This window comes from Quercus suber, unplaced genomic scaffold, assembly GCF_002906115.3.
Source record: "Quercus suber isolate HL8 unplaced genomic scaffold, Cork oak 2.0 scaffold_704, whole genome shotgun sequence".
Classification (NCBI taxonomy): Eukaryota; Viridiplantae; Streptophyta; class Magnoliopsida; order Fagales; family Fagaceae; genus Quercus; species Quercus suber.
Genome location: NW_027070145.1, coordinates 218,939 through 234,892, shown reverse-complemented (window position 1 = coordinate 234,892; position 15,954 = coordinate 218,939). Strand labels below are relative to the sequence as shown.

General features: G+C 35.3%; 2 protein-coding genes across 6 annotated transcripts; both read left to right on the top strand.

The window, feature by feature from the left end:
• The first annotated feature begins 1,600 nt into the window (after positions 1-1,600).
• Positions 1,601-7,682, top strand: LOC112037245 (pentatricopeptide repeat-containing protein At5g16860). 5 transcript variants are annotated; one of them, XM_065766438.1, is made up of 7 exons: positions 1,605-1,701; positions 1,800-2,789; positions 3,375-3,468; positions 3,581-3,640; positions 4,129-7,035; positions 7,175-7,302; positions 7,402-7,682. In XM_065766438.1, exon 5 carries the CDS (start codon positions 4,265-4,267, stop codon positions 6,848-6,850), a length of 2,586 nt encoding a protein of 861 aa, XP_065622510.1. In that variant the 5' UTR covers positions 1,605-1,701; positions 1,800-2,789; positions 3,375-3,468; positions 3,581-3,640; positions 4,129-4,264; the 3' UTR covers positions 6,851-7,035; positions 7,175-7,302; positions 7,402-7,682. The 5 variants fall into 5 exon arrangements, with proteins under 5 accessions (XP_065622513.1, XP_065622509.1, XP_065622511.1 ...); XM_065766441.1 differs by lacking the exon at positions 1,800-2,789 and having other exon boundaries at positions 1,601-1,701; positions 4,129-6,904; XM_065766437.1 differs by lacking the exon at positions 1,800-2,789 and having other exon boundaries at positions 1,601-1,701.
• Positions 7,683-8,848: 1,166 nt separating this feature from the next.
• On the top strand, positions 8,849-15,490 carry LOC136064545 (uncharacterized). The gene is made up of 5 exons (XM_065766435.1): positions 8,849-9,029; positions 9,169-9,296; positions 9,396-9,528; positions 15,056-15,302; positions 15,466-15,490. The coding sequence occupies exons 2-5, from the start codon at positions 9,285-9,287 to the stop codon at positions 15,488-15,490; spliced, it is 417 nt and encodes a 138-aa protein (XP_065622507.1). The 5' UTR covers positions 8,849-9,029; positions 9,169-9,284.
• Positions 15,491-15,954: the final 464 nt, after the last annotated feature.

Here is a 15,954-nt window from a genome sequence, read left to right as displayed (position 1 = left end):
ACACTCACTTACACACCATTTCACAATGATGTTTCTCATACATAAAATTCTGTACGTTTTTCCCTTTGTATCTAACCAATTATCTAATTTGACTGGCTTTTAGGCCTTTCCAATTGGGCTTAAGTGTGTGGCTTAGAGTGGGACAAAAAGGGACCAATAAGACATTAGCTCCAATGAACCTTGGGCTTTTCTGTCAACTCCTTACAAGTCCAAAGTTACCATTAATTATATTTAATACCACTATATAAATATAGTTGCACTCTAGCCTTATCTATAAATTATATCCCAAGACCTTATTATACATGCAACCCCTTCATAAAATATTCGTAGTAATTTAAAGTCATGAATATAGACTGTCACTTTGAAGATTACTATATCTTAATCTTTGAGTACCCGGTTTAATCCTTTTAAGTTATTCACCATATATTTATGAAATCCAATTTCATAAATATATACTTTAGTAATTTCTTACCAAAGTGGTTAGGCCTAACTCTTTGAATAACTGAACCCATTAAACTTATCTCAAGGGAATATTTTACATCTCCATTAAGAGATTATGAATTCCATCTTGAGAATATATGTTCCATCAACACTAAATGTGGTTGCCCAACATATTGAGATTTTGACCGTTACTTTAGATCTTACTTTTAATATATCAAAACAACCTACACTTCATGATCAGGTCCATTATTCTCTCAGGATTAAGAATTCATGTAAATATAAGTCGTGAAATTTATTATTCAATTGACAGTCGTTAAGAGAATAATAAATCTCACAGCGATCCAATTCAATATGTCTTAACTTTTAAAACATATCAACATATCAACTAGAAGTCTCCACTTCTATGATCAAGACAAACGATCTTAGTTGATATGTTATAGTTTTCGCAGATGAAATGCCCAATTTCATCACCGACTACAAACTAAAATTCTGAATTTACAAAGAACTTGTGACTTATATCATCTGTGACTAAATCGCATAAATCACATACTATGCATCTCATGGACTATATGATAATGTCCATATATTCATGTTATCATTATTTTTGATAATAATAAAACAACTTTATTAATTATAATATTAAGTCATACATAATGTCATACATAATATCATACATAACATCATACAATAGGATTCTAGGGCACTAATCCCAACACCTTTCACAAGAAACCTAATAGCTTCATAACTCTCATACTTGAGACTTCTCACGCACAATCTCAGAAGAACCCATGTGGCTATTAGGATTCTAACACCCAAACTCTTAAGTTCTAATTAAAATCAAGCAAAGAAGAACAAAGGGGCTGGTTCGTGCGCATCATGTCATCAACAAAACTCTTGGGTTTCTCATGCATAATCTCAAAAGATTTCGTTGGCTCTTGTAAACGACAAACCTTCAACAGTATCAAGCTTCTCACACTCCAACTCTAAAATTTCTTATTGAAATCAAGCAAAGAAGNGTTTGTTTGAGTTTATCTACTTCTACTTGACTAAAGATGTTTTTTTTTTTTTTAATCTTAAATTTTACTTTGATGTATCAATATGTTTCTAATATGTAGATTCCATTATTCTAAATTTTTGTAGATGAACCATGTTCTATTTCTTGGTTATATTTGCTAGGTGTTTGACAAAACGCCTCTGAGAGCAACAGGTGTTGGGATAATAATATAGATGAACTGTCATAAACTATTTGATGATGACCCAGTAAGTTGTGCATTTATGTTTGTTTCCTTTTATTTATCACAATAATCATTAATATCTTAGACATTGTTACCTGAGGTGTGGATTTCTGCTGTATGCAGATTGGGGATACGCTGACTTGGGTTTGAATACTGGAAATATAATTGTTTGGACTATCTTTTGTGCTCATTCCCGCACCTTTTGATTTATTTTTGGATTGTGCATTTTTGGTTTTTATGCTACATTCTAATGTTGAAATTGATCAGTTTTAAGATTTTTTTTTCCTTCAATCTGTGGGTTATTGATTTATAAATAGATATAAATCATGTCAGATGTCAAAACTCGTGCAAATTAGTGCTCAAACCTCAGTTGGTTGCAGCCTAAACTGTAATGTAGAGGTGGTAAGTCAGTTGGTTTACATGGTTTTTCTGCAATTGATAGATCATGACCCCAATTTCCATGTAAGAATGGAGTTAGGATTTCACCTAAGGAGGCAATTCAGTTTCATCAAATATCAATAGGACTTCATTGCAACATCCTAAATGCAATTTCTCATTATTCAAGTTGGCTTGGGCTGCATACACACACACACACACACACACCTTTTTGGATTTAGAAAAAATGCAAGGGTGTTTAGCAGCAAAGTATTATTAGAGAAGGCTATGCTGTGTTTGTTCAATTGTAATGTGTTTAGTTTGTCTTGGGTGTAATTTTTGGGTGGATTCATATTGTAAACATTCTCATTATTCCCATGTTGGAACATGCACTGATGCACACATTGTGTTTGACAAAATCTCTCACTTATGCATTATTTAAGCCAACTTCACAATGGAATGTGTTATGAAATATATTTTTTGTATTAATATATGTTTATAAATAATCAGCTATAGCTTTAAATTGCAATGATTGCGATCATCTAGATATTTTTTTAATTTTTTTTAATTTTTTTTTAACTTATTTGTGGTAAGTGAAACAAAAAGTCTACATCTAATTACTTATAGCCTAACTCTTAAGGAGTGTCTTGATGTTTTCAAATTTGTCTTCTGGCTCTTGGAAGACTACCATGTGGATATGACATTGGTGCAACATCTTGTGCTACAATATCTATAGAGGTGTGCTGTTAATGTATTATGAACTATAGTGGCACTATATTAATATGACTTATCTTTCTCTCATTCTTATATGATATTTTTCAGTCAATAGCCAAAAATGTATACTTGTGTTTCTTTACTTGAAGAATTGACTCTAAAATTGTAGTTTACACTTGATAATTTGGTATTATTAGATCTCTCACTCCCGTTTAATGCACTTATTTTTCCTGAATAACTAAGTCAAGTTAATGACATTCCAAAGGGATTGATCTCATAGTAAGTTTACAAATATTTGACAAAATATTACTAGCCCTTAGATATTGATTTAATTTTTATTATATAGATTATTTGAGAGGGTGAGATTTAGAGAGAAAGCATTTTAGTGGTTCTTTGATTCTTCTTGGATTGAAGCTATACCAATTGCTTCCTATTTTTTTAGATCTCTTTCATTAGTTTTCCTGTGCATTGCATGGGTATGTGACTAGTATATATATATTTCAATTTTCTTAAAGCTTCTATATGTGTGTGAACCATTTATAGTTTGCCCTCTGAATTTTAGCTTCTCTATGCTCAAGTCAGCTGAAATTTTGAGTCTTATGTTTGCAGTGTTTAGGAGCACTTGAATGGTTGTGGTTAATTGGATCCCAAATAGTTACTAAAATTTCAGTCTTTAACAGCTCTCTCTTAGGCTTCTCTTGAGGTAATAAATAATTTGTGTTTGTTTGTTTGTTTGTTTGGCTGATTCTTAGATACATGTGCAGTTGGAACTCTTTTAATTTTAGAGTTAAATGTTGGTTGGTTTTGGTTAGCAGGAGGTCATTGAAATGTGGGCTGGTTTGGGCTACTAAGGCTGAGCACGTTTTCTTCTTGAGGTCCACTCTTCTCTTCATCATTTCCTACTAATATTCTTTTATATATTTATATAATTTAGTTAGCTATAGCTATGTGAAATTGTGAACTCCTTATCTCCCTTTGGTTGACTGTCAATACTATTGCTGAATTTCTGTTAAATAGCAAGAGTTATAGCAGGATAAATGCATGATGTTGAAAAAGTGCTTGGTTTGTTGAACAGGTGTTAAGTGGTCTTTTTTATTTATTTATGTTTTATATATGAGCTTTGCTGTGTTGTAGTTCTCTACTTGTTTCTGCAGCAAAGATCTATTTTGAAATGCCTATACTATTGGTTTGGTCTGCAATGTGCTTAAGAGTTGCTGCTTTGTATTTTTGAGGGTGTATTTGATTTAGTGCTGGCAGGATTGATGTTAAATTATATGCTTTTGCTGTTTTTTTGTTGGTCTTGCTAGGCTGTGTAAATGTATAGTCCCAGCCTAATTTCTGTGTATTGGTTGTGTTGATGCAGTGTTTTCTCTGTCATCTGCTGTCTCTATGGTCTGTTCACCTTAGCCAAGTTACAAGCCAATGGATGAGTGGCATGTGTGCAACAGATCAAAATTTTAGGCATTGGGACAGGCCCATTTAGTCCTCAAACGAGTAGTATGCCCCTCTCTTTCTTCCTTGGTATAAAACTGAAACCAAAGCCACCACTTGTACTCAAACCCTTCACCACATTCTTCTTCTCTACTAATACTACTACAACACCCACAATTCCTCTCATCACTAACACGCTTCTAAAGCAATGCAAGACCTTAATCCAAGCCAAGCTGGTCCATCAGCAAATCTTAGTCCAGGGCCTTGCAGACATGGCCACATACCTCATTGGCACCTACATATCATGTGAAGCTCCCATGCATGCCATAAAGGTGCTCGAACGCCTTGTTCCATCGCAGCCTACTGTTTACTGGTGGAATGCACTTATACGACATGCAGTTCGTCTCGGGTTTCTTGAAGATGTACTTGGTTTGTATAGAAAAATGCAGAGATTTGGCTGGAAGCCTGACCACTACACTTTCCCTTTTGTTTTCAAAGCTTGTGGTGATCTTCCTTCATTCCGACGAGGTGCTTCAGTTCATGCTATTGTCTGTGCAAATGGGTTTGAGTCCAATGTGTTTGTTTGTAATGCGATGGTGGCTATGTATGGAAGGTGTGGCATGTTGGATGATGCGTGCCAAGTATTTGATGAATTGTGTGTGAGAGGGATAGGTGACGTGGTGTCTTGGAATTCGATTGTGGCTGCTTACGTGCAAGGTGGTAATAAGAAAAATGCACTAAAAATGTTCACTAGAATGGCTGATGATCATAGAATCTGCCCAGATGTAGTTAGCATTGTCAATATCCTTCCTGCTTGTGCTTCGTTGAGTGCATGGTTGCAGGGTAAGGAGATTCATGGTTTTGCGGTTCGAAATGGGTTGGTGGAGGATGTGTTTGTGGGTAATGCTATAGTGGACATGTATGCCAAGTGTGGGATGATGGATGAAGCAAACAAGGTTTTTGAGCGGATGATGATTAAGGATGTGGTTTCTTGGAATGCTATGGTAACTGGGTACTCTCAGATTGGTAGATTTGAAGATGCTCTTGCTTTGTTTGAGAAGATGCGTGAGGAGAAGATCGAGTTGAATGTTGTAACTTGGAGCGCAGTGATTGCTGGGTATGCTCAGAGGGATCATGGTTATAAAGCATTGGATGTGTTTCGTCAAATGCAGGTTTGTGGTTCAGAGCCAAATGTTGTTACTCTTGTGTCTCTTCTTTCAGGTTGTGCTTCTGTGGGAACATTGCTTCATGGAAAAGAGACTCATTGTTATGCCATAAAACGTATTCTGAATGTAGATGGAAATGATCCAGGGGATGATCTAATGATAATTAATGGTCTCATTGACATGTATGCTAAGTGCAAAAGTGTTAAGGTAGCACGAATGATGTTTGACTCAATACCAACAAAAGAGAAAAATGTGGTAACTTGGACTGTCATGATTGGTGGGTATGCTCAGCATGGTGAAGCCAATGATGCACTGGAGCTTTTCTCAAAGATGCTTGGACAGGAAGTTTTCATAAAGCCAAATGCTTTTACTATAGCATGTGCTTTGATGGCTTGTTCTCGTTTAGCTGCACTAAGGTTAGGTAAACAAATTCATTGTTATGTATTGCGCAATCAGTATGAGTCTATGGTGGTATTTGTAGCTAATTGCCTCATAGATATGTATTCCAAATCTGGAGACGTTGATGCTGCTCAAGTTGTGTTTGATAACATGAAGGAAAGGAATGCTGTTTCTTGGACATCTCTAATGACGGGTTATGGCATGCATGGTTGTGGAGAAGATGCTCTCCGGGTTTTTGATGAGATGAGGAGAGCAGGGTGGATGCCTGATGGTGTAACCTTTGTTGTTGTTCTTTATGCTTGTAGCCATACGGGAATGGTTGAGCAGGGAATGAAATACTTTAATAGCATGAGTGATGAATATGGGGTGGTTCCTGGAGTGGAACATTATGCTTGCATGGTTGACCTATTGGGTCGTGCTGGTCGATTGGATGAGGCCCTAAAGCTCATTGAAGGCATGCCTATGGAACCAACACCAATAGTGTGGGTGGCATTGCTTAGTGCTTGTAGGCTCCATCCAAATATTGAACTTGGAGAGCATGCTGCAAACCAGTTGTTAGAATTGGAGTCTGAGAATGATGGGTCATATACTTTGCTTTCAAACATATATGCCAATGCCAGGCGATGGAAAGATGTGGCCAGAATTAGATCTTTGATGAGACATACAAGGATCAAGAAGAGGCCCGGTTGCAGTTGGGTCGAAGGAAAGAAAGGAACTGCAGCCTTTTTTGTTGGGGACAGGTCACATCCTCTATCTCAACAAATATACAAGATCCTAGGAGACCTAATTCTACGCATCAAAGCCATGGGATATGTTCCTGAGACAAGTTTTGCTCTTCATGATGTGGATGATGAGGAGAAGGGTGATCTTCTTTTTGAACATAGTGAGAAGTTGGCACTTGCATATGGCATCCTAACATCACCTGCAGGGGCACCCATCCGAATCACCAAGAACTTGCGTGTCTGTGGCGATTGCCACACGGCCATTTGCTACATATCTATGATCATTGACCATGAAATCATTTTGAGAGACTCAAGTCGTTTTCATCATATAAAGAAAGGATCATGCTCATGCAAAGGTTATTGGTGATAACCAAATCATGCATGTGGCATTGTGTAAAAGCAAATTTTTACCATGGGACAGGTATTTTTTTTTTTTTTTTTTTTTTACATATGTAGATAGTGGGACAGGCGAGGTTCGAAACACATACATAGGGTATCACAAGGGATGCTATTACCATTGGGCTATCAGTTGAACCCCATTCCATGGGACAGGTATTAGGATTGCTATGACAATTTTAAATTGTAAATCTAGACATTCCCACAATCTCCCTCCCTCTCTCTATACAAACACTTTGTTCAAAGAAAAGTTTTCCTAGTATAGACTTAAATGAAAAGTGCTTTGCAATTGTAGATGATTTTACTGGGACCCAAAGAAAGCAGGTGGCTCTTTGGATTGCACAAGTGGTTGAGCATTTGCATTGTCAGAAACCACTTTACATATTTCACTTTATTCACCCTGCTCTTGTAATGCTTGATCAGGTCAGCCTTGGTTTTCTTCATTTTACTCGTTAAACTCACATTTGTTTTATGATCAAAAGGATCCAAAATTTGCTATAATTGACCTTCATTGTTCCACAGGATTCCAATCCAGTGTTCTTTGACTTTTATATGCTAACTGGTGGAGCTCTTGGTGATAAGCAGCATGTGTCAAGTTCAGACTTCCTGTTACTCTCTTATGGTGCCTATATTGATGTAAATTTTGTAGTGACAGGTATGTCCATTTGTGTTTTAATATATATAAGTTAGCAAAACCAATCATTCACCTCTTTTCTTGATTCTTGAAAATATATATAAGTTTGCTTGGGTTCCTTGTTTACTAGGTGCCAAGCTTTTCACTTGAAATAAATTATGCATTGTCATATCTGGAGTGAGATGATTGAAGTTAAAACATTTTGGCTTTGTGTGATGCTTAAATTGTGGTATGGTATCATTAAAATATTGTTGTAAAATGTATCCCCTCATTAGGTGTGTTGCCCAGGACTAAGAACCCTAGTTGTGATGCCCAGCTTTATTCTATTTTCTCTCTCCTCTTTACTTCCTAATTGCTCTTTTACAGTTTCAAGTGGTCTTTTAGCAACCCTAATCATTCTCTACCAATTAAATCTTTCACTTTAACATCTAAACATCAAAAGTGAGATACCATAAGAATTTTTACTATGAATTTCTCAGTATTCTAACTCCTAATTACTACCAAAAAACTAGTTTTACCTCACTGAACATTACATCGTAACCTAAATCCCTATAGCAGTATCAGGTCCTTTTAAAAAAAAATTTAGTGCTGACACTGAAAACCCTGAACGCTTCTTAGTTTCAAACTTGCTGTCCTGCTTTGTTTTGGTTTTAGATTTTGCCCTTTATCTTATCTATTTTATACTCTAGTGATGTGTCTAAGCTCTAACCATCTCATATCACTTTGTGCCTCTCTTTTCTCAACATTTTTCCTGTGATGGATGCGTTTTACTATTGTAGTTCCTGCTTTAAGTGGCCCTTCCTGTTTGCTATCTTGGCATGGACCACCAATGCAGGGAAGACTACATATTGTTGTTTGCTTATGACAATTTCCTTTCTTTTGGAGTTGGTCAGGATCAGTTCAGATTCTTGAAGCGCATGCTATTGTGCTTTATGGTTGATTTAGGGTTAAGAAAAATCTATATAGAATTGAATTGGGTTTATTTGCTATCTTGGCATCTTGGCATGGACCACCAATGCAGGGAAGACTACATATTGTTGTTTGCTTATGACAATTTCCTTTCTTTTGGAGTTGGTCAGGATCAGCTCAGATTCTTGAAGCGCATGCTATTGTGCTTTATGGGTTTTTTTTTTTGATAAGTAATAAGACTTTTATTCAACAAGAAGAACGCAAACAGCCATTACAGGTGTTCATGATGGTGAACACAAAAAACAGCAAACAAAAACAACTAAAAACAGAATAAGAGAAACAACTTAAGAGGCACTACTAAGGGTAGAAAAGAACTCCAAAGTAGAAGAACAGTTTGAAAAACCCCAACACTTAGCCCATTTATTGGTGATAACCAAATCATGCATGTGGCATTGTGTAAAAGCAAATTTTTACCATGGGACAGGTATTTTTTTTTTTTTTACATATGTAGATAGTGGGACAGGCGAGGTTCGAAACACATACATAGGGTATCACAAGGGATGCTATTACCATTGGGCTATCAGTTGAACCCCATTCCATGGGACAGGTATTAGGATTGCTATGACAATTTTAAATTGTAAATCTAGACATTCCCACAATCTCCCTCCCTCTCTCTATACAAACACTTTGTTCAAAGAAAAGTTTTCCTAGTATAGACTTAAATGAAAAGTGCTTTGCAATTGTAGATGATTTTACTGGGACCCAAAGAAAGCAGGTGGCTCTTTGGATTGCGCAAGTGGTTGAGCATTTGCATTGTCAGAAACCACTTTACATATTTCACTTTATTCACCCTGCTCTTGTAATGCTTGATCAGGTCAGCCTTGGTTTTCTTCATTTTACTCGTTAAACTCACATTTGTTTTATGATCAAAAGGATCCAAAATTTGCTATAATTGACCTTCATTGTTCCACAGGATTCCAATCCAGTGTTCTTTGACTTTTATATGCTAACTGGTGGAGCTCTTGGTGATAAGCAGCATGTGTCAAGTTCAGACTTCCTGTTACTCTCTTATGGTGCCTATATTGATGTAAATTTTGTAGTGACAGGTATGTCCATTTGTGTTTTAATATATATAAGTTTGCAAAACCAATCATTCACCTCTTTTCTTGATTCTTGAAAATATATATATGTTTGCTTGGGTTCCTTGTTTACTAGGTGCCAAGCTTTTCACTTGAAATAAATTATGCATTGTCATATCTGGAGTGAGATGATTGAAGTTAAAACATTTTGGCTTTGTGTGATGCTTAAATTGTGGTATGGTATCATTAAAATATTGTTGTAAAATGTATCCCCTCATTAGGTGTGTTGCCCAGGACTAAGAACCCTAGTTGTGATGCCCAGCTTTATTCTATTTTCTCTCTCCTCTTTACTTCCTAATTGCTCTTTTACAGTTTCAAGTGGTCTTTTAGCAACCCTAATCATTCTCTACCAATTAAATCTTTCACTTTAACATCTAAACATCAAAAGTGAGATACCATAAGAATTTTTACTATGAATTTCTCAGTATTCTAACTCCTAATTACTACCAAAAAACTAGTTTTACCTCACTGAACATTACATCGTAACCTAAATCCCTATAGCAGTATCAGGTCCTTTTAAAAAAAAATTTAGTGCTGACACTGAAAACCCTGAACGCTTCTTAGTTTCAAACTTGCTGTCCTGCTTTGTTTTGGTTTTAGATTTTGCCCTTTATCTTATCTATTTTGTACTCTAGTGATGTGTCTAAGCTCTAACCATCTCATATCACTTTGTGCCTCTCTTTTCTCAACATTTTTCCTGTGATGGATGCGTTTTACCATTGTAGTTCCTGCTTTAAGTGGCCCTTCCTGTTTGCTATCTTGGCATGGACCACCAATGCGGGGAAGACTACATATTGTTGTTTGCTTATGACAATTTCCTTTCTTTTGGAGTTGGTCAGGATCAGTTCAGATTCTTGAAGCGCATGCTATTGTGCTTTATGGTTGATTTAGGGTTAAGAAAAATCTATATAGAATTGAATTGGGTTTATTTGCTATCTTGGCATCTTGGCATGGACCACCAATGCAGGGAAGACTACATATTGTTGTTTGCTTATGACAATTTCCTTTCTTTTGGAGTTGGTCAGGATCAGCTCAGATTCTTGAAGCGCATGCTATTGTGCTTTATGGTTGATTTAGGGTTAAGAAAAATCTATATAGAATTGAATTGGGTTTATTTGTTTAGGTAGTAGATGTTGTTGGCCCCAGATAAAAGAAAGTCCTGTGAGGGTGGAAATCAGATGTAGAGAGTTTTTCTATAAATGAGAGGGGACAAGGAAAAAAATGGCCTGAAGACATGGGGTTTATATATAGGAAAACTTATACCCTTTCATGAGGAGTTATACCCACTTGAAAGAGTTGTATCTTTAGGAACAAATACAACCCTTTGTAGAGTCATATACATTCACCAAAATTATCATCTCTTCTCTAGGAGACAGTTGGAAATCTAGTGTGAGGATGTGCACCATTGATATGGTGTGATCACCCACTTGATCACCTTATAATAATAGGTGATAGCAATATTTAGTTAGCATAAAACATAGGTACCAATTAGGCCTTTTGCTAACCCTCAACGCACCAAAGATTGGTATTGAACAGTGATTGAAGGCCATATGCATGCTCTTATCACTTCTGATCACCACTTCTTAATATACTATCCATACAAATAGTATACTCTGGGTGTCTTTACATTGGCTTCAGATCTTATTATATGCACACAATCGATTACTACACACTACAATAAGTAGAACATAATCCACATCCCTCCAATCACCAATGACTTCAGCCGTCACAAAGCATGTTGATGTGCATTACAAATTTTTCAAGTACTTCCTCTTTGACCCAATTACGACTTCGGCATTGAGAGCATAGTATCATCATGATGTCTATCTGGACTTTAGACCCATTTTATTTGTGACTATTTATATCTCTCATATGTCCCATGTGCCCTTAACTGACCAATTATGTCTCCCAAGCTGAGCATGCGCAAAATCGTTCTTCTGGGCATCCCCAGATCTGTTTGACTATGCAATCCTGCATTAACTTACCTGGGTATTCTTAAATCTTATCATTGCTGCACAAACTTTGAATTTATATTGAGTGAACCCCTTGATCAAAGGATTGCCCATTACCTCAACTGAAAGGATGAAATTGACTATTTTTTTAGCTTTTCTTTCGCCATATATTGTAGTGATACATCAATGAGCTTGTCCCAGGATCTGGTTAACTCTTAGAGATGGTGTTCATATTATTGCAAAGCACATTGATTTGTTTGTTAGATATTCCTCAATACAAACTACTTTAAGCGTTATTGTCCAAATCACACAACTTACAACATGAACGTAAGTTATATATTCTGTTAGTAGGAATAAAAAGAAGGGAAACAGTTATCAAATTTGCAGAAGATGTTCACCCCCTCCCAAAGTCGCCTCCCTTCCTAAAGTTGAAACAAATGGGCAGTAAGTTGCAAAGTCGCTACCCTTCCTCTCTGGAATTGTCTGTGAGCACTAAGCATTCACTTAACTGATAAGTCTAGTATCTGTTAAGGTTACTAAACCATTGGAAAAGGTTTAATTTGATTCCTCAACTATTAATGTTATCATAAGGATGAAATTGAATTAATTTTAAAAAATGAGAGTAAAAAATGACACAATTGAGAGTTATGAGATCAGCATAATTCCCCCCCACCACAACACACACACACACACACACAAAACTGTATTTTTCTGGGCTTAGGAAATGCAAGTCTACAGTCCTAACATATAAAGGAAACTTGATACAAAAGACCCAATAAGATATAAGATACTTATATATATATATATATAGAGAGAGAGAGAGAGAGAGAGAGAGAGGGAGAGAGAGAGGATAATTCTATAGTTATAATAATAGGAGAAAAGGGATTTGAACAATAGTTCTCCTGATAAAGGAGAGCAAATCATTTCATTGAGCTATAAAGCTCTTGACAATGACATATTGACATGAATTGTTCAATATGGAGGAAAATACACTCTTTTTTTCTTCTTCTTATCTTCAGCCTCATTGATAATATAAATATCTTTATGATTTGCGATTAGGAAAAAAATATTTTGAACAACATTTAAGTGTAAGAGTAAAGTATAGCTCATCATGTGTTCATAATGGCCAACGTAAATTTTTTGCAGTTGAATATTAAGAGGTTCTCTAAAACGGCATTATTTATCTTTAAAAACAATATGAGAATGGAGTTTTAAGGAAATCATTTCCAATGTAAAAGGGATTTTTTTTTTGGGTACATGTTGTTGATGGTCGTTTTTGCAACAAATTTTCTACCAAGCCAACTTCCTTGTGGGCCTAATTCATATATTATAATTTATTTTATTTTTTTAAGTATGGTTCAAGCTCATGTAATATAAGGAGAATTTGAAGGAGTGTGGTTTGGAGGATGTGAGTAGACTTTTTTTAGACCTTTTGTATGAGCTCAAGCCATGCATATTGCAAAGTGGGCTGTGGACACTTGCAGAACCTAGAGCTCATGAAAATGGTCTAGTACCTGAAATTTCCACCCAATTGGAGGCTTCTAGCTTCAGCTATATGTGGCTAAACATTTTGACCAACCCATTTTAGCCCCTAGAGCTTGGCTGACTTTGGCTGCTGGACACTACTAAGAACAGCTTCCTAATGAGCTCAAATGATTGAGGAAGAACACCTAATTAGATTTAATCAAATAATTTCTCAATTGTGCTTAAAGTAGTCTCTTATCCAAACAAAAGCAAACTAAACCAAAATAAACCCAAGGGGAGTTATGCACTTTGATTTTGTTCTTGTGATGCACCACTAGCCTCTATTCATTGAATACTGGAATTTTAGGCTTGGCTCTCTCAAATTAATCAATTTAAATAAACCTAAGGGGAGTTTTGGGCTTGTTCTAGCATTTTAGCTCGTCACAAAAAATGTCCTTGACACATGTTAGGAAATTTTAGAGCCCGATGTGTAGTGAAAATAATCAATTAAGAATTTATTTTGATTTTCAAGCTAATTCTCACAAATTAATAGAACCATCTCATAAAGCAAAAAATCATTAAAAACAAGACACACGATATGATTACGAAGTGGAAAACTCAAGGACAAAAATCCAAGAGAAAAACCGCTACGAGGGTTCCCAAACCCCAAGAAGAAATTACTAATAGAATTGAAGTTCTTACAATTAAAACAAACTCATTTTCTTGATTGGTACCTATAGTAGTAACTTACTCATGTGGTAGCATGCATCTCTAAGCTAATGTGGCCAAATGCATTTCTAACTTGATTGGACACTTTTATTATGAATTCCTTCACACGAACTTCTTGCAAGTGAATCCAAGGACCACCTTGAAGATTTGATCTCCTAAGTAACACTAGGATGACTATGGTTTCAAGTTTTGATTTCACCACTGTGAGAGAACCCGAAGAATGTCTTTTGGAACTCACATGTACACTAGGATGGACGTTTGGATTTTCTCTCTAAATAGCCAACAGTTTCCACCTCTTGTAGCTTTCTTTCTTGCTTCTAAAATTAATAAGTGGTTTACACATGAGCACAAAATAGGGTTAAAACCTAGTAAGAATCCTTCTCCTATAAGAATTTGGACTCCAAATCCCGCAATTTTGCACTCTAGCATGCTTCTTAGATTTAGCATTTGTGCTGACTTTAGATGTCTATATCTCACTCACTTCAAATCCAAATTAGATCATATTTGTGTCCATTTTGAAGTCTTGGTTGTCCTTTTTCCAATGAAACAAGTTTCACTCAAAAATTCATTTCGGTGCAAAAGATTGGGTCAAATAACATGAACTCCTCATATTGAACATGTGAAAACTTTGTACTCTTTGAGCAATTTCTAAACCATCACCACAATTTTACAATGAATAAATTACACTAATAAACATAAAATTTTATCTATACTATATATAATAATGTAACCATTGTAATTTTTCAAAAATCTTGTTGTGCCATGGCATCATCATTTTTTTTTTTTTTAACAATTTTTCCTCTCCCCCCCCCCTCTTAAAATTCAAGCTTTTAAATGCCTTATTCATTTTTTTCCTACTGATACATTTTGTTTAACCTCTCTCTCCTCACTTTTCACTCTTCTTCCTTCATAATTTCTCACTCTAACCTTATTCTTCATGCAACCCTTTCTCTTCAATCTCATTTTCTATGTAATTTTCTTATTACTCCCTTCGCACTTCTCTTCCCATCCATTGGTTCTACCTACAATCCCCCTCCCAAAAAAAAAGGTCAATTCGCTCTCTATTTCTTCTATTTTGTTTATCTTTAGCGAATCTTTTACTGTTTCTACTATTTTTTTTCCCTGCTAATGATTCATTTTGTTATAGTTTATTTAATTGACACATCAAATTTGTGTGTTACAATATAGCATTATCAAAATATTATCAATTTTATTATGTTAATCAATTCAATTCTGTTTTGAGCTGAAGTATTTTGCTATATTTGATAGATTCGTGCTGCTGTATAAGTGTGTGTGTGGTATTTTAGATGATTATATCATTATTTTCATTCATCTTGTGTGTTGCGTAGATTTGCAAATAGTGACAAGTAAATGTCACCGAAGTAATGAGCCAACACTTAAAAGACGCAATAATAGTGCCTATAATGAAAAGTGGCATTGTTCTCTAGAATGGCATTTCAATCACAACCTGTTTCCACCAAAAATCAGATGGTACAAGTCAAGAGAATATCAGGATTTAAAGCCTTTAAAACAATGCTTTGCAAACCTCGAATCTTTTTTGTTGCAGTTGAAAGCATATGGAATAAATGCTCACCTGTTAAAAAACTACTATATATTGTTTTCAGTTTTATTTTTTATATCATTAAAATAATATATATATATATCTATATTGTATTCAGTTTGACGGTTATACAATTAAAAAAATACAAACGATGAGGTTTTACTTTAATGTGATTGTTCAATGATTAAATAAGTGCAGCAGCATTTTCAAGGGCACTTGTTAAATTCCCACTAGTGAAAAAAAAGGGCAGTGTAAACGTCTAAAAGTAAGTAAAAGGTCGAGGTTGTGTCAGATTATCGAAAAATTCAACTCTTCTGCAGTTTTCTTCACTAAAATTTATTGGACTTATTATAACTTTATTATGGCTGCCTTTAAAAAAATATTCATGATGGTTGTTCTTGCATTTGGGAAAAGATTAATTTATTGCTATTTTTAGCACGTGGGGCAAGTACCAACGGTATATATAATTTTTATTTTATTATATATATATATATATATAGAAATGGTTATATAATAGTGATAAACCTTGGGCGTAATTTTTGCTTTTAATCAACCTTGAGCTAATCGTAAGTCTTCCCTTGGGCCTTATTGGATATTCAGATTTTTTTTTTTTGGGAGAAATAAATACACAAACATAAGGGAGAAAGAAATGAGTTTTAACATAAAGGCACGCTACGACTCTACTCA